Below are 19,895 nucleotides of genomic sequence, written 5' to 3'. Positions count from 1 at the left end.
CCATCCAAGACTAAAACCTAACATTTAATCTGGTAGGGCAACATATTCAATCACACAATTGCATCCACAACAGGCTGAATAATATGGAACATATCTGGGAGGTTGAATGGGGTTATTTAGCACAATAAGACCAGCAATTCCAACTGCCATGTTACCGGGGTTCTCACCAGCAACGGAAAGTTGTCCATATTACTCTGAAATTAGACTGTGAGCATAACGGTGCTATGTGCTAAGCTTTCAGTACGACGCAGATGTTTCAGAGCAACATGGAGATGTCAGTACAGCTGTTGAACGTGCATCAGCGAAGTTATAAACCACCTGGACAGCACAAGCTAACGCTAGCTTAGCTTCATGGGTTCTGTCTGGGCTCCCCCTTCGAGCTGCCCCGCGCCACGCTCTGCTGCGTGAATGCACCTGAAACACCAAAAACAACATTGTCTTTGTTGTCTAAAAGTTAATGTTTCAATTAATTTTTAAGCATAACAGGAGCAGCATATTGTCACAAAGCCTAGAGAGCCCTCTTGTGGCTATAGATGGTAATGTTTACTCCTTGGCTCATGTTGGTCAGTAGTAATTACCATTTAATAACGTGTTATATGTTTGATATCCGTCACACCTGACTATAAGTCACAGGAACAGTCCAACTATGAAACACAATGTGGGGCTTATGGACTGAAAAATACGGTAGTTGGTTATCTGACAGATTTGGAAAACCTTTCCAAGTCCTGTTGTCAGATGCTGATGGGCTCCAACAAAAGAAAACTGTATACTGAATTTAAATCCCAAGATTTTTCAACAGAAGTGTTTGTACATTATTTTAAAGGTTTGCTTTTGTGTCAGAGATTGTACTGTTAGTGAAAATAAGATTTAGCAAATGGCAAAGCTGATAATGTACATGTTTAGTCTGAGTGGGATAAATGAACCTGTGAAGCCCAGCTGTCAGAGAAACCCAGGGAGCGTTTTGTAATTAAGGTTCTTTATTGTTTTACAGCCTTTTGAAGAAAATTGGCCACTCTAAAAACTATTGATTTAGCTGAGCAGGACCACCAGAGCAATGCACCGCATCTGAATTCAGTTAAGGTGTACATTTTCTTTAGGAGGCTGTTCTTTGATCCCTGTTGGCCCTAACTGTGGCCCACTGTGCTCAGGGAATTACATCGCAGCTATTTTCTCCTGCAGCTGAGGTAAATTAAAAAAATTGATAATACAGGTGATGTTTTATCCCGTTATATATATATGTATCATTGATAGAATGTCACGGTAAGCATTCCTTTAGATGTGAACAGCAAATGAGCTATCGATTAAGATTTCATTTGTTTTATTTTGTTTATTTTAAAATACTAATGCCTTCTCTATTTTCTCCTTTGATTCCCATCTTCGCCGACTACCCCAAGGTGGTGATGGGTCAAGAAGATGACTCCCCAAACTCCAAGAGCTCTTCAGATGCCTCCTCCAAGACGGTGGGCCTTCTGAGCGGGCAGGGTTCTCACTCACCCCTGAGCCGATGGATGCAGCACAGTAAAAGCAGAGCTGCTAATTCCACCTCCCTGGAGCTGCCTTACCGCTCCCCAGTCCCCTTCTCCAAGCAGGAGTTCTCCAAGCAAGAGTTCTGGGAGATGTTAGGCAGCGACCTGCTCAAACCTGACACCTCCAGCTCCAGGGTCAAACGCAGGCCGATTGTCAAAACCGGCAAGTTCAAGAAGATGTTTGGCTGGGGAGACTTCTACTCCAACATAAAAACGGTGAGGCTCAACTTGCTCATCACCGGCAAGATAGTGGATCACGGCAACGGCACGTTCAGTGTGTATTTCCGTCACAACTCAACGGGCCAGGGCAATATCTCTGTCAGCCTGGTCCCGCCCGTTAAGGCGGTGGAGTTTGACCTGGAGCGCCAGAGCGTAGTCTACCCCAAAGACTCCAAGATCTTCAACTGCCGCGTGGACTACGAGAAGGTGGACCGGAGCAAGCGCACCTCGTTGTGCAACTATGATCCATCCAAGACCTGCTTTCAGGAGCAGATCCAGAGCCACGTGTCCTGGATTTGCTCCAAGCCTTTTAAAGTCATCTGTATCTACATTTCCTTCTACAGCACGGACTACCGCCTGGTGCAGAAGGTTTGCCCGGACTACAATTACCATAATGAGATGCCCTACCTGCCCTCAGGCTAGATGAAACATTGAGGGGTAGGAGAGAGGAAAAGGGGGGGGCAGTGACTGAATATGTGAAGAGGAAACTAGGGCGTAAAATTTTGCAGTGGCAGACACCTTAAAACAAAACAAAACATGTAGCCTGACAATTGTAAGATGTAAAAAAAACATATATGCAAACTACAGTATGCAGTTAATTAACATCCTGAACTGGCAGTAAATCTCTAGCGCCACTCACCGACACGTTCTTACCTCAGTCCTGTTTCTAAACTCGAACATCTGGGCAGCATTACTCCAACCAATTTAGTCGTTTCTGAATCTTATCTGAATGTCCTTTTTATTCGCCCTTTACAATTTTGCGCCTTTGCAAAGTCACACGGCAGTGCATTAATTGAAAGTGGTCTTTTAAACGGTGCGGTAATTCAGCAGAGAGCTGCAGACAGATTCAGCGTTTATGATAATTATCATGTCGTGTTTAACATTGTGCTCTCTAAAGATGATTTAAACAGACCACGGGGAACATAAAGTATTCATTTGCTCACAAAGTGCAGATGAATGTGGAGTGTAGCCAACCGCAGCGTCATTAAAGTGACGCTCAGACCTTTGAAAGGGCAGACTTTTTTTTTTTATGGGAACTCGGTGCCAAAACAATGCCAAAACTTTTACTCCGTGTCTTCAGGTCCAAACACCGCATCTGCATTTCACTGATGATATGTTTTCACCTGGTAAATCTAATCCCACAGTATCACTCAGTTAAATTCCCTCCAAATAAAATGTACAAATAATAAAAAAAAGAAAAAGTAATTGCTTCGCCGCATTTCAGGGCCAGGGCTTAAGACAAGCTCGGCGTGAAGGAAATAACGAGATAGTACGCCGAGGCAGAATTGGAACCTCCACACTGATGAGAGAAAGTACAAGGTAGTGGGGTGAGAGATGCAGAGATTCACAGAGCTCTTTTAATTAAAGCGGAGAAGGAGACGTGGAGTATGCAGCGCCTTCTATTGTCCCTTCTGTATGAAAAAGATTACATTTTGTTGCCGTCAGGATTCCTGATTTCACGCCTTGATAACTTTGACTGGGTAAGGGAAATTGCTCTCTCTCCCGACAAATACCGAATTCACCAAAGTAAACCCGGTTATCTTGAATAAATGAAAATATTATCATAATAATTACACATAATTTAATCTCTTTGACGTAATTAAGGTCTCAGCAAGAACGCAAAATGTATTCCTAAAAATCATGTCGGGAGGAGGACGGATAAGAGGACTTCGAGGAGGATTATTGTGATAATTTCACATGGGGCCAGCAGCCACAGTTTAGCCTGAGTTAACTGCCCTCATTAAGATAAATTGCCACTAGCTGACCCTTCTCGTGTTACTCTAACAAACAATATCAGTGGAGAGCAGCGCATAGTGAGGAAAGTAATCCTATAAATGCCTACTATGTTTTGCGGCGAAAGGTTACCAGTGTGCCGTTTATAAGGACGCGATGACTTTTTGGTTAATTAACGACGAACGCTCACAAGACAGGTGTGAGGAGGCATAAAACGGCGGTATCAGATATCCAGTTGGATGCCAATGTTGTGTGACATTGGTAATAAAGCACCGATATGGGCACAGGAAGGAGCTGAAGCAGCATGCTGGAGTCCCAGGTGGGCTCAAACGGCAGTGAACGGCCACTGTAAAACCCTTCTGTGGGGGCGGCAGCATTGGGCCGGATCCAGTGTGTCGCTTTGCTTACATAGCATTAGCACAAAGACCAGCGTTAGGACAGAAAGAGAAGAGAAAAAAAAGAAAAAAACAGTCTTGGCTTTACGTTGCCTTGCCCAAATGTTCACTTCCCTTAATCTTGTTCACATGTTCTCACATTTAAACCGTAAATTTCATTGTATTTCATTTGAATTTTGTGTGACATGCTAGGACAGCAAGACTTTAGTAAAAACATGTTATCTCCATAATGTTAAATATTGAGGTGATGATTTTTTTTTTCACCCTGTTACAGAGAATGCACATGGAGGGAGTCTAGCCAAGCGCCCGTTATTGGGATGCAGAACATGAATCCATGGTTCATGAAATCCAATATTCAGCCAAACTTTGAATCCAAGCAGTCCTTTGAGATTGGGACGTCTTTCATGTTGATATTGCATTTATGATTCTATTTCTATTAATAGACTTCTCATGATTGACCAATACAAACTGACGCATAACAATCATGTGCTCTCTAGTTTTCAAATGTATTCGCACGTACAATTTGAAAACTGTGGCACTTAAAAATGTACTCATTCACCTTTAATTTGATACCCCTAAATAAAATCTGGTGCAAACATTTGCTTTCAGAGGTTTGCTAATTTGTAACTAAAACAATTAATTCAGGTCTCTGGTGTTCAATTTAATTTAAATATGAATGCGGCTGCTATGTGACAGGTTTAAAGATTATTTATTTTTAAAGTAGATTAGGGAAAGGAACCATAATGAAGACCAAGGAACACAGTAGCCAGGTCAAGGATAAAGTTGTGGAGAATTTTAAAACAGGGCTAAATCATAAAATGATATTCCAAGCTTAGACTATTTTAAAGAGCACTATTCAGTCCATTATCCGAAAATGAAAGGACTATAACACAACTGCACACTAAGAAATGCCCATTGGCGAAACATGGTAGTATAGCAGCATCCTGCAGTAGGGATGTTCCCCTTCAGCAGGGACAGAGAGCTCAGTTAGGGTTGATAGGAAGATGGATGGAGCTCAATACAGGGCAAGAAAAACTTGTCCAAGGCTCCAAAGGACTTTGACACTGATGCAGAGGTTTAGCTCTGAGCAAGACAGCCCTGAAAAGAGCCGTAGCTGCTTTAGAATGATTTAGATCAAAGCATAGATGTGTTAGAACGGCCATGCGAAAATTAAAAGAGCAGCTGCTTCAGAATCTTTTTTATTATTATTTATTTAACCTTTATTTACACAGATATTCTCACTGAGATCCAAAATCTCATTTTCAAGAAGGCTGGTTTGATAAAACAGAACAAACAAATAAACATGTAAAAACAGCAACGACACAAGTAAGACTGTATTATAAAAATAAGGTAGCAGTCTGTTGCAAGACTTGAAAAGTGGCGTTGATAGGTGCTGTTTGTCCAAACCGACCGAGCTTGGGCCACTTGAGAGAAAAAGATTCCACCCTGTGAATGTGCAAAGCTGTTAGAGACGTACGAGAAAAGACGTGCAGCTGGGATTGCAGCAAAAGGTGGCTCTGCAAAGTAATGACTCAGAGAGCTGAATACAAATGGCCGCCCCAGATATTTATCTGTAAAAAGCAGAAATCCTGAAAAACCCCTGTCGGTGTTTCTTCTTCACAGTTAGGCACCACTTTGTGTTGGTCTATCAAAAAAAACACAAACAAAATAAATTGATGTTCTAACATGAAGAAAAAAAATGTGTAAAGAGGTATGAAGTTAAAGACAATGTTCTGCAGGTCTGCACATGGAAATATTTTTTTATTTTATTTTTGCTTTTAAATAGCAGATGTGTGCAGGTGACAGGCAGCAAATTCACCAGCGGCTATCATGTCCCATGCCCCCTGTCCTTCTGTCCTAGATAGATTCCTTTAATTAACCAGGGAACCAAGAGTGACCTGGCCAGGACGGCAGGTCAATACACGCTGTTCTTTATGGTTGTTTTATCTGGGCAGTGATTTTATAAAACGTTATATTAGCCATTATATATTAGCCAACCTCTGCCTCTTCCCCTACCATATCAGCTTCCATAAAGCTAATATGGTTGTGGCACGAATCAGAAAACACGAGATTGGCTGGTTTCACGTCTCAGAAAGAATAAATAAGTTCAGAGTCTTCGTGGAGAATATATTATAGGTTAGGCAGCAGCTCAAACTGAATACCTGACGCCTGTTTGAAGGTCCTTTCCCTGAACTGCTGGATTGAATACAAAGTTTCAGATGTTTCAAATGCATCAACCAGCATGAATGAACCCAAGCTTTCCTCTTTATTTTAGTAACCTCATCCTCCGGTTGGTTCTGCTTCTTTCTGCATCAAATGTCTGCATGTTAGCCCGCTGTCCTCACATCTCTGCCTATTTGAGTTTGACCCTCTCTACCTCCCTTCTGCTGGAGCTGAACCCCGCTGCGGGTTGTTCCTCGCTGCTGCCTAGCCCCCCCTCCTCAGCACACATTCCCGATTTGAGCCGGCTAATCTCCATGAGCTTAACGTCAAGATAACTGAACATCAGCAGCGTGAACTCCATACAATTCCCTTCTACATCTGTATTGCATTAAAAAAAAAAAAAATGTGTGCACATTTGGTCTAAGGATGCACCGGTTCAGCTACTTCTCCACTCCTGTTCAAAGCATCTTACACAAACTCCTGGATCGGGGGTGACGTGCAACGTCCCAGAGAGCATGCCAACGGAGTACTGAACTCAACTACGCCCCAGTAAGCTCAATAACCCCATCCATCCTGCCGATCCCCATCCCGCAGGGCATCTGGAAACTCCAGCGCGGTGGAATCAAAGCTCGGAAACATAAGCCCTCGGCAACTCTGACAAAGGAGAGAATAACAGAGAAAGGACACATGTTGGGCTACGCACTGACAAGAAGCTCCATCCTCTCCTCCTCACTGATCCTCTCAAGTATACAGCAATACTCTAAATGAGATGCCACCCTCCTCGCTTCTCCGGGGGAAGTCAGGAAAAGGCTGCTGAACTGCGATTAAGGGACGGACATGTTGCTGTGGGACGGAAGGTGTTGTTACAGCAGCAGCCTTACTATTTACCCATCTGGTGCCAAAAGACGTGTGAACATTTGGCCTTAGAGGCTGCAAGACTGCAGTGGTCCATTCAGAACAGAATAATTACAAAATAAGACTGTTTAAACATGAATATACATATATAAATAATATATATAAATATATATATATTAAAGCTAAGAGTCCTGAGATCTGAATAAAGTTGTATTTAAATGTGGGTCATGCTGTGAGGTTTGTCTGTTTTACCTTTCCGTTCCTTTGCTTTTCTCGGTGTCCTGTGAATGATCAACTGTACGGATGGTGTTATGGCTCTTACTGTGGTTTCTAATATACTAGAAACCAATAAAGTACACAGAGGTACTTACTCCACTTAAACTACAGAGAAAACGAGCCCCGGTCTTCTATCTGGCTGTACTCCATGAGCAGGTGAAGTGTGTCAACAACACTGCAGTCTCTGTTTGCTCGTATTTGCATACCTATACTGTGTGCGCCAGGCGCCGGTGGCAAAGAACAGATGTGATGGAAATTTAGCTCAGGGCCGTCGCAGATATACGTGCGGAGAGAGAGGAAACGGGGGAGAAAATGGGGCTGAGAAAGAAAAGGGAAATGTTTCAAGTGGAGTGATGCCAATTAGCCTCCTTTTTCTGCCCTCCCCTCACTCTTTGTTGTGCCTTTGTTGTGCTACTTCTCAGCGTCTTTTTCTTTTTAAAATGGAGCGGGCGATAAATTAATTTTACGTTTTAATTAAATCCCAGACAACGGTTAAGGTGGGGGCAATGAGTTCAAACATTCAGCTCACAACATTCCCTTTAAACACGATCGATTAAGGCATGGCTAGCGGCAAAGCCAGGGCCTCTACCCCATTACCTCCACCCTCCCTTTGTTCCCGTAAAAGCTCCGCCTGCCTCGGGATAACCTTGCCTGGGATGATAAAAGGGAAACAAATGAGTCAAAATAGAGAAAGAAGAGGAACTTTATTTAGAAGAAAGGAGAATGGAGGTTAAAATGAACTGTGGGAGCAGCATGCTGGGTCACACACAGAGACCAAATGAGAGGGGGAAAAAAAAACAATCCAATGTGCTGCCTTGTTGAAAAAAGTGACATTAGTTATAAACCATGATAGTCAACAGAGAAAACCATAATTTGTTGGTGTTTAAGCTGTGCAAAGCTCAAAAAGATTGAAGAGACATGTAGAAAGAATTTTCTACATCTTGAGCAGTTGCTGTTTCAAAACCTCCAAACTTATCCAAGGTGCAGTCGCTTTTTTTTTTTTTTTTTTAGCAAGATTCCAGAGAAAGTACAAAAGCTAGCAGAGTCCTCTGGAGCTGTACGGAGCATAGGGTAATGCAGTACGGCCCTCCCCAACCCGTTGCTGTGTGCAACCGTTCGGCAAAATGAAAAAAAGGCTGCCTTCGTCGTTTATAAGAAAGAGAAATTCAGCTGTCCTGAACTTTACAGAACGTATTTGTAAGCTACAGGAGGATTGCCCATCAGAATGATAAAACTTAGCAAGGGTATAATCTAAAAATATGCGCAGCCCCATTAATCAAAATAAGAAGTTACCGAATACTATATCTGTAATAATCTACACGTTGTTTTAGCAGCAGTAGTAAAAATGTAAGCTTTTTCGTTTTAAATAAAAATAATAGATATACATTTCTGTTTTACCTTTTTGTATAAATAATGCCATAAAACGGTTATAATATTTCTATATCATCATACTTTGAGAATCTCATTCGGCTTGATGCCTTTGTGTACAATAGAAAGTGGAAACCAGATATTTATTTACACTGTAGTAAGAAAGCCATCATTTTTTGTTTCCCTCTGTCTGACATTAAATCAGACTAAATTATTCTTATTTGAGGTCAGTTAGGGCTAACAAAATTACTTTTATCTTCTAAACGTCAGAATAATATGAGCATTTTAATAAGCCTGACGGGCCTACAAATGGGCCCAGGTGAGACAGGTGTTTAAGCTCCACCTCTAAGCAACGTGAAATAAACCCTATTTTCCAAATTGGCCTGCAAGAAGAGGCTTTAATATGACCAGAACAGTTCACCATTTTTTCCCTAAAATATTTATGGTTTCAGAGCTATTTAAAGTTTCTATAAACATGGAGGATGTTTTAAAAAAAATGGTTCAAACTGCCCATGTCCAACATCACGTTGAAATACAGAACAAAACTCTTTCCAGTTTTGTAAAGTTCGTCTTTGTAACACCATGTCTTGTGGCGTATTTTCCGTGAACAAGTTTTACGCATTGCTTTGTGCAATGTTCACATCATGCCGTGCACAATGGTACATTTTGATGATACAAGGAGTAAATGCGATGACCAAAAACTATTCAATATGAATAGGAAGTCCTACAATGGAAATCAGCACTTGTATTTGACCAGAATCCATTGAATGAGGTGAAAAACACATTTTGCACAATTTTGGCACATTTGGCTAAGTTGTGCCAAAATCGCACTGCCTACTAAAGGCAGAAATATGCTTCCACTGATTCACTCAAGATTTGCTGCAGTTATAGTTATCAAGTGTCACTATAACATCTGATGCTTTTCCTAGGTTTTCAAAGGGGTGGTCATGGTGTTTTGTAATTTCTATTTGGAGAAAAATGTGCTTTTCTAAAAATGTGATTTTCTTTCTTTGTTCAATTACCAAAAAATCAGGCAGTTACAGTTGCAATAGTGGTTCCACTGGAAAAAGAAATTCTTATATCTTACCATTACACAGGTAACAGAAGTTTGCATTTATGCTTTATAACCATGGAGTTGCACTTGATTTATATCAGTTAAGTCATTTCAGGTGGACATTGGTATTACTTATTTTGATAGAATTGCTGTTTAAACTGTATGACAAAGGTCAGATATTTTAGGTATCCTTCCATAACCTTACTAGAATCTTATCAATTTCCTCCTGAAAGAATCGATATAACCAAATTAAGTTTGTAGATCACCTTGATCACCTTCACAGCTCTACTCATATTTTCCATGGGACTAAGATCAAACCCTCTTCAAAATGTTGATTTTGTCGCCCCAAATCCACGTCATAACTAACACGTTGGTATGATTAGGGCCGCAGGCCATTTTAAAACATCTTTGCACCAAAATAGTAACTTCTGATTACTTCAGTATTTTCCAGAGGCGACACTTTAAGTGACAAATAACAGCACGTAGTCAGCAGAAAGTTTAAGAACATACAGACGCACTCATTCAACCGGAGCATCTCAGCACTAACACATATTTATTTCGGCCTACACACAAAAAAAATAACCCCAGTTAGAATCAAATTGGGAATGCAGAAAAATAGGAAGTCAAACACAATATGATAATATATTTTTATTTTGTGATTTATGTTAACTGTGTCTATACTTTCTTTCCTGGAACCTTGATAGTGGCTGTGCCCTAGCGCAGTAGAGAATGTCTTGCTCCTTAAACGATGGCCATTGGACTTTTCCATGGTGTTCATACTTACACATACAGTAACCGAAAAGAAAAACATGGCGAATCCAGGCCTCTAGGAATTCTAATACCTGAACAAGACCTGTGGGCGTCCACGGTTCTCTTCCTAACATTTAGGCTGACTTCTTTTGATATGTCCATTATGTCACTCAAGGAAGCATCCACACATCTCCCTCCACTTACCTCAGATGTTTTAATTAACTAACAAGAAGCTCATAAAGCCATGACATTCCCAGGCATTCCAGGATCGTTTAAATTCATGGTAATCTCAGTGTATGCAAACTTCTGCATTTCAACAAATTAAACGTTTCTCAAAAATATCTGTCATTACTCTGGCATTTAGTAAGTAGAAGTACATTTAGGAAAACTGCCCTAAAGCAGGTCAGGATTGGTCTGAATCTATGTCAGAAAGTGAGAAACTAATGTGATGTTTCATTATGGTGCATGTTAATGTCTGCTTTTATCTGTGTATAATGAGAAAGAAGGAGGAGTCAAGATCAAACTGGATGACAGAAAGTCCTTGTTACTGCTTTGTGTTGGATATCAAGATTATCAGCGTCTATCCTGCAGGGTAATAATCATCAGTCGTTTCCTTTCATGACGAGCTACGCCGCAAAGCCGAGCGCTTCTCTGCCGGTAGATTGTTGCACTCTTCAACATCATCCCACACCAGCACTGTTGACAAAGACAAAGCAAAAACCGGGACGCTCTCATTTCTTCACACTTTGAACTCATCAGTGGGGATTAGGCTGGTGGATCAGTCTGTTGATACACAACTGAGGGTCTATTAAAAGTCTGATTTCATTACCTGATACGAACCAGGTCTCTTCTTCACAAAGCTTACACAAAAGCAGCGGAATTAGGTTAATCTTCTTGACATCCTTTTGTTTTTAAATCTGCCTTTTGTAAATGATTTCTTAATTTAAAGAAGTAAAATGCTCATTAATCTCCTTTTATATGGCATAGCTGTGCAGAGCCCCCCCCCTACAAATCCCCTTAAAAAGTTTGTTATTTTAGGGTTTTAGAATCTCAGATGATATGTTAATATGCTAATGAAGAATTTTGACCTGCAGAAAAATACACTTTAATAGAAGTAACTCAAAATACTGTCAGAGGGAAGGAGAATTGTCACCCTCTTTCAGCTCTAAGCTTTTACATAGAGAAAATAAAACTTATCTGGTATCCCACAGGTTCTAAAGTCACTTAGATCCCACCTCATGTGCACAGAAACCAGTTTCCACATTGTCATCAGTACTAAAGAACGACAAAGCCAAGATGGTAAATATGTGTGTGTAAAAACTACAGTAAATACACCCAATGACTCTTTCAGTATCATTTTTAGCAGAAAATAAACTCACTTCACGCCCTCATACATTATTACTCTACGTTGAGCCGCTAACTTTGGCTGGACCATTGTAACACCTTGGTTGTTGCTGTTTTTTGCCATTTGAATTGTCTAAGCCTTGTTTTGGATTATTGTCCTGATGATGACACAGTCTGAGTATAGATCTTGATGTTGGTCAGATTCCTTCAGAGTACCTTGGTATGCCTGCCACACATGCACCTCTCCTCTCTCCCACTGAGCCCTGGAGAAAGGCACCAGCGCCCAGACCATGGAGCTACAAAACAAGCCCAAATCATCACATCTCTACCCCCATGCTTGAGAGTTCAGCTGTGATGTGTTTGTTGGGTTTGGGATTTGCCAAACACGGCTTATGACCAAATATTTCTACCTTGGTTTCATCCATCAGAAAGACATTATTTCAAAAGTCTTTTGTTTCCCTCAAATGTAGTCGGATGAGACTTTCTTCTAAACTAGGCTTATTTGGTTCCTCCTTATCTAATTGTAGTCTCATTAGCTCAAATATTTCATAATATCCACATCCTACTAATCAATCAATGTTTATTTCTGTATTTTTGCTTTTTCTATATTATTGCTTCTCTGATTTACTCAAGCCTCATATACATTTGAGGGCCGTCAGATTAGCCAGGCAGATAGTTTTAGTTTTACCAAAAAATAAGAAACAGGTCAAAGGGGATACAGGCATCTTCTTTTCCTGTTTTAAGTCTTAAAACACATTCAGGCTGGACTCAGTGTGAGCTGATTTGCTCATTATTGTAACCGTGTTTCCATGTCTGTCTAATGTCTTGCTTTTTATATTTTATGTCATTTTAAATTTGCACAGCACTTTTGGGTAAACCTGTGTTTTTTTTTAAACAGGCTTTCTAAATAAAAAGGTTTTTGGATTTATGATTAATCTTAAAGAAATTGCCTTATAACTCTTGCTAATCAGTTGAGCAGCATCAATTCCTTCTCTGAGGGTAATTGCTGATTTTTTTACCACTTGATATGAGGTGAACACATTTCTATATGCTACAGAGCAGCAAACTAGCAAAATTTTAAAGAGGTGTTCATGCTCGCTCGCTCACTCACTCACTCACTCACTCACTCACTCACTCACTCACTCACTCACTCACTCACTCACTCACTCACTCACTCACTCACTCACTTCCATGCTGCCAATGATCAGTTAATCAATGCATTTGATTAGCAGCCCATTGCTGCTGCTTTCACCTTTTAAAATTTAATGGAACCAGCAAGGGAGCACTCAGTTGTTGTTGTTGTTTTTTTTTGTTTGTTTAGTTTTTTTTTTACATACAGCTTCTCCATTTTGGCTTCCATGTTGTTTAATAGGATTGAAAGAGAAATGACTGTGTTCGCAAAAGTACCGTCAGTGTTATAAAGGATCCGTTCCAGTGTTTTGTGTGACAAACACCATTAGTGTCTCACATCATGTTGGACAATGCAGGTGTTATAGACACTGATTAGAGCTTTTGTTACCTGTATGCTACTTCCATCCTGATGCAGCCCCCCCCCCCCCACCCCCAGTGCATTCAAGTGGTGTTCTTAGTTAATGTGCAGCATGTTGTGAGCTCGGTGGTCACGGTCATGCTTTCACAAATATAAATGCAAATGCACACATGTTCCCGCTACCCACACATGAAAAAGAAACACACTCTTTCACCTGAAGCACTTTCATGCTCCAGCATCTTAATAGTCTCTGTTCTGTGCCATGCTTATCACTGAGCCGCCCCCCCTCCCCCCCTCCCTCCCCCGCCCGAGTGGAGCGGACAAGCAGCTGGGCCAGGGCTGTGCATTACATGAGATGTGCTACATCAGACAAGGACAAATACAGGATCGGCCTGTCAACATCCCCGCCGATTCTTTTATGACGGAGCACTACAACCCGCATCAGGCATTCACAATGCAAACTGGACACACACCGACAGAAACGCTGGATGCTGGAAAATTACTGTGCACTGAAGAGGTTCAGGGAACAATCTGGGGGGAGCTCTTGCAGGAAAAAGAAAAAAAAAAAAGCACAGATGGCCTTAGGCAACAACATGTTGGGAAGAAGAAAGAATAGCTGAATAAACTAATTAGAAAGGCAGAATTTCACCTCCACAAAGCCAACAAATCCTCTCAGAAAGTATAAATTATGAGAATGCGGGGCTTTAAGATGTAAATAGTACGGTTAAAGTTCAGGGTGTTATGCCTCACTGCCTTCTGGGCCACCGTAGAAAAAAAAAAAGTGTTAGATTGGAGGAAGTGACAGCGAATAGGTTCCCGTGTCAGCTAATGTCAGCGTGAAAACTCAAGCTACGCAGTGGTTTTAGCTGAAGGCCATGATGAAGATTATTAAGACATTAGAGCTGCAATCTCTGTATTGGCCTTATCTGTGTGAAGTGATGGAGAGGAGGAGTGATTTAAACCCTTTGACAAGGCTTTAAATACCAGCCAGGGATCACAGTTGTGCCCTTTGGCGAAGTAATTATTCACTGCGTCAGAAGACGATCAGGTGCGGACGTGTGGCCATGCATGAGCTCGTCAGCCAGGACTGCATCGGCATCTTTCCGCGCGTGTGCGTGTGTGTGTGTGTGTGTGTGTGTGTGAGAAAGTGAACCAGGAGGCTGTGAGGGAGGTGTGAAATGCTACAGTTTCTTCCTCCGTTTGTGTAACTGAGAAGCGTGTATGTCAATGTCTTCAGAGGAGAGCGGGGATGTTCTGCTGGGGCCCCGCACCAGACAGTGGAAACAGACAACAAAAGGCGGTAAAGGTTAGGCTTCCACTACTCCGTTTTTTTACTGCTTATAGCCTTCAATCAAGGGCTGTGATTTCTCTCAGAGAAAGCCTCCCTCCTGACGCCCAACCAGAGGGCTGATTGGAAGATGAAAAGCTGTCTTTTCGAAACCGCAGCCAGTTGGATTTGTTTGTGCTGGTTTTGCTTCTATGCTACACTTCTCTCCACCAACTCACACACGTCTCTGCAGATTTCTTTCTGCTGACAGTCCAGTCCTCAGTACTGCAGGACTATAGCTTGAGAATTCAAACACACAGCCATGGGCTCCCATGCTTTCGTAATCATTTGGACTTCTTCTTCTTCTTCTTCTACACATGCAAACACACAGTTTCTACCATTGGGCTGCAAGACTCCCAAACACTGACTCTACAAGGTGAAAAATGTCAATACTGTAAATTACTGGTAACTGTTTATGGTCTCGCACTGCTGTATATTTTGTATATATTATTTATCATTTTATCACTTTTACAGGTACTTTTTTCCCTAATAGTCTCTTGTCTGGCAATGTGACAGTAAGAATTGATGTCTTAATGCAAAAAAGAGCCCTACTTTCGCCGTAGTGCTCCGCTTCATTTATACATGCGAGAAGCTTTGTTATAATTAATGCAGGGAATGTTTCATGTTATATGGACATTGAAACAAGAAGGTAGAAGAGAAGAAAAAAAATGTGAAAAGAGAAAGAGGAGAGGAAAGGGAGAGAATGATACATCCTCTGAGTCTACTTCTTCACCTGCAAACAGAGATGTAAAAGGAACAGCACAACCAGCTGATAAAGTATTACAGATACAATCAAGTAACGCCTTGATACCATTACTGAAGAATATATAGTATTAAATAATACAACATGTATAAACTGACAGCTAAAGATAACAATACAGGTTTTCTGTATAGAAGTGAGTCTGGATCCAAGCACCTGTAGGTGTTGGTGAGAGTGTGCTTGTATGTGTAATGGTTATCCATGAGAAAAATGCTCAATGGTGGTTGTGAGGAGCCAAAGACCCCCAGAGCTCCGAGGCAGACGCCAGGGGAACCAAAACCCCAGATGCCTGAAGGGACCCCCAGAGTAAAGGTGCTCAAGAGGGACAAAAACAGGAAAGCTGCCTCCAACACCCAAGGGAAGAGGAGAGACGGCCCCAAGGAAACCCGCCAACAGCCACAATGCCGAAGCCCCGGGGAGCCGAGTACTTAAAGTACAAGTTAATGAGCAAATTTTAGGAGAACTGTCCTGAAATTTAAAAGATGACACTCGATATAACTGTATTATGTTTTGTGAAAGTTGTACAGTGACAATAAAGACTTTGAACTTGAACGCACACACACAACCAGAAATTCTTATCTTGCTATGTAGTAAGGAGCGTGCCTTCACTCCCAATGACTTCCATTGATTTTCATTTTCAACTCTTTCAAATGCCGTAACCCTGACAATAACCCTAAACCCAACCCTTACCAGTGCATACCTAACCCTTAAGCTCCAACTCAATTTACACCTTGGTCCTAAAACTTACCGTTTGCAAAAAACAGAGTGAAGACCAGCAAAATGTCCTCACTTTGGTACAAACAGTCCTTCACTTTAATGGTGAAATCGGAAAAAGATCCTCACTCTGATGCTTAAACAGGAGCGTGTGCACACACATGCATCATTGTTTAAGATACAAAGTGAGGACCGGGCCTTGACTAGACTTTCATTCATTTTCAAGCCTTTCTATGGCCTAACTCTAACCTTTACCAGTATATACTTAACCCTAACCTAACCGACACCTTAGTTCTAAACCTAACCCCTAGCCCGGACAAAAGGGGAGGACCAAAAAGGTCCTCACTCTCCATCAAAGACCTCTATTTACTAGTAAAAATTGCAAATAATGTTCTTGCTCAGCTGCAAGTATAAGAACACACACGCACACACACATACTTCCTCTACCTTTTAATGGGAAAGCATCGGGCTGCTCGAGTACATGGTGAGGATGTGTCGACTCAGCTGCACACAATAGAGAACACCTCATTTCGCTCTCTCCCTCACTAATAATATATATTGGCACTTGCAATGGTATTTAGAAAAAAATAATCAATGCTCTTTTGTGCGCGAACTTTTCTTCTACATTTCAAGTCCTTCAATTTTCTAAATGATAGATCACAAAAACATGTTTGAGACCTGTGTCTAACTCGGGGGAAAAAGCTGAGCTGCGGGTGGTGGAGGAAAATTGCTACCCGGCAGCAGAATATCCACCTACAGATGCTCACTGAAGATGGCACCAGCAAATATGCTCTGTAAGTAAAGTTCACCTGCAGAACACTAACTTGCTGCTGATGTGCAAGCAGTTGACCTCGGGAATTTCCTCACAGACACGGCAACAAATGCAGGGGAGTTGGTTTTCAGGCAAAATGGAAAGGTTTTGTTGTGACTTCTACCATAACATATCTCCTCTTTTCATGGCTCTGGGGTGGCAGTCCTTCTTTGTTTACTGCTCAGCAAAATAAACTTAAAACGAGGAGCATTTTATTTGAAGAAAACAAATTTTCTCACGTTGATGTTAATGCATTCAGCTTTAAACCAGATATTCCGATCTTAAGCTTGCCAACTTTGTTTTGCTCATAAATTCAAATTTCCTCAGGTCTCCAAGATGGTCAACAAAAACAGGAAAGTAAAGCTGTTGCCTCTTTTATTATTAATGTATAATCTCAGAACACTGAAAGACATTCTTTTCTTTTTTCCTATTTTCATTACAACTAATTGTTTTTGTGGAAAATAATCAAACTTTTGCCTTTTTGTTTAAAGAAAATGAGTAGCGATATGGTAGAACCTGTTAACAGTTCTATAGGCATCAAACTACTTATCTTTTAAAAAAAAAAAACATCTAACTGTCCCCTCCTTTACTGTAAAACACATTAAATAGAGAGTTTTTTATATATATATGCAAATGATGATGAATATTACTGTATGTTCTAAAGCTGCATTTAAAATGTGTTTTTAAAGTCAATAAACCATTAACTTATGGCAATTAATTAATCATGATTATCAATTACAAAATAAAGATCATTGCAATGAGTAGATGAAAAAGAACATTGTATTTCTGAATTACCTTTCAAAGAAGTGCTTTTATTTTAAAAGAACTGAAAGTGTCTCAGTCATAGGTAAGTTAAGTTTATTTGTTCTGGGTAGACACAAAGTTATTTATTACAGAGTTTAGGAGGCATTTCTGAAGCCTCTATTTGGATGCTGCAAATAACATGAACAGGTTGGTATCAACCACTAATTGTTTTGCAAAACCTAACTCCAACAATCAGGAAAAAAAAACTCCTGACAAACAGTGCTTTGCATTTTTCATGTTTTGTTGCCTCACAAACTGAAATTAAAATGGATTGTTTGAGAGTTTGCACTGTTTCATTTATGGAATATGCCCACAAATTTGAAGATGTGTTAGTTTTTTGATTGTGAAACAAACAACAAACAGGACAAAATAACAGAAAACATCAACGTGCATAACTGTTCACCCCACCTAAAGTTCTTTGTACTTTGTAGAGCCACCTTTGTGGAAATTTTATCTGCACATGTCATTAGCTCAGTCTCTCATCTTGGCTTATTTCCCATTCCTCAAGTTTAAACTGCTCTAGCTCCTTCATGGATGGTTTTCACTTGTAAACAACACTCTTTAAGTCCCACCACAGATTCTTAATTGGATTGAGTTCTTGACTTTGACTAGGCCATTCCAGCACCTTTAAATGTTTCCCCTTAAACCGCTCCAGTATTGCTTTAAAAGTCTGTTTCGGGGTCATTGTCCTGCTGGAAGGTGAACCTCCGTCCCGGCCTCAAGTCTCTGGCAGACTGACACAGGTTCTGCTCCAGAGCATCCCTTCACTGAGCAGCATACATCTTTCCATCGACTCAGACACGTTTCCCAGTCCCTGCTGCTGAAAAATATCCCCACAGCATGGTGCTGCAACCACCATGTTTCATTCTGGGGGTTGATGTTTTCCTTCGTGGCCAAAAAGTTCAATTTTAGTCTCATCTGACCAGAGCACCTTACTCCATACATTTGGGGAGCCGCCAACACGCCTTTTGGCAAACTCAGAATATGTCTTTTTTTATATTTAACATTAAGTAATGTTTTTTTCCTGGGTACTTTTCTCTAAAGCCCATCTTTATGGCGTGCAAGACTTTTTATGGTCCTATGGACAGATCCGCCAGTCTCTGCTGTGGAGCTCTGCAGATCATTCAGGGATATGTGCTGCCTAATACCCTACTTAATACCCTCCTTGCTCAGTCTGTGAGTTTTAGTGGGCAACACTCTCTTGGCAGGTTTCTTGGGGTACCATGTGCTTACCATTTGAAGATGATGGATGATGGTGATCCTGGGGTACACTAAAGATTTTGATATATTTTTTATAACACCGCCCTGACTTGTACAATTTTGTCCCTGACTTGTTTGGAGAGCTCATTGGTCTTCATGGTGTGATGCCTCTTCCTTAGTGGTGCTGTAGCCTCTGGGGCCTTTATGAAAAGGTGTGTCTATACTGACAGATCATGTGACACTTAGATTACACTCAAGTGGACTTGATTTCACCAGTTCTGTGACTTTTTAAGGTGGCTGGTTTCACCAGAACTTTTAATGGACTTCACAGCAAAGGAGGTGGATACATATGCACATGCCAATTTTCCTTTTTTTTTCCTTTTTTTTTTTTTTGTATGTTTCTCATTTCACTGCAATAGTCTGGCGACCTGCCCAGGGTGTACCCCGCCTCTCGCCCATTGACAGCTGGAGATAGGCACCAGCACCCCTCGCGACCCCACAAGGGATAGACGTGTTAGAAAATGGATGGATGGATGTTTTTCATTTCACTCACCACCATAAACTATTTTGTGCCGATCCATCCCATAATTTTTTTTTTTTTTGATAATTTAACTTAAAGGTTGGAGGTAAACAAAAACCATTCATATTTTGGATGCTTTTTTACATAATAGCACAGTTTTACCATTATTTTTCGGACTATAAATAAGACCCACTTAAAATTCTTAAATTTTCTCAAAAAATTTATGGCGCGCCTTATATATAATTACCATTGTGCTTGCTGACCAATTTTATGGGGTACAATGCGCTCAAAAATCTGTTTAAATGTGTAAGTACGACTTTCGTTAGACCATGGACGTGGTGCTACATTATAAACTTCTCGGAGGCAAGAAGTCTTTACAACTGTTTTATATGTGACACCGAGTTTGATACACTGAGCCTCTCCAAGCAGGCTTAGACTTAGACTTTCTTTATTGTCATTTTGTATGCACAAAGTGCATACAGAACGAAATTTTGTTTTCATACAGCTCAGAAAAATTGCAGTAACTCTACAGGATACCTTGCAGTGAATTACATTACAGGATAAAAATGCAGTATAAATTGCAGTC

General features: G+C 40.8%; 1 protein-coding gene across 1 annotated transcript in view; it reads left to right on the top strand.

Moving 5' to 3' along the window:
• LOC105937471 (neurexophilin-1) overlaps window positions 1-2,762 on the top strand; it is a 28,908-nt gene extending 26,146 nt beyond the window's left edge. The window contains exon 2 of the mRNA XM_012878797.3: window positions 1,395-2,762. Coding sequence (XP_012734251.1) covers window positions 1,395-2,168 — 774 coding nt within the window. The 3' untranslated portion in view covers window positions 2,169-2,762. The remainder of the gene's footprint in view (window positions 1-1,394) is intronic.
• Window positions 2,763-19,895: the final 17,133 nt, after the last annotated feature.

This window comes from Fundulus heteroclitus, chromosome 16, assembly GCF_011125445.2.
Source record: "Fundulus heteroclitus isolate FHET01 chromosome 16, MU-UCD_Fhet_4.1, whole genome shotgun sequence".
Classification (NCBI taxonomy): Eukaryota; Metazoa; Chordata; class Actinopteri; order Cyprinodontiformes; family Fundulidae; genus Fundulus; species Fundulus heteroclitus.
This window is presented reverse-complemented; position numbering and strand designations above follow the sequence as displayed.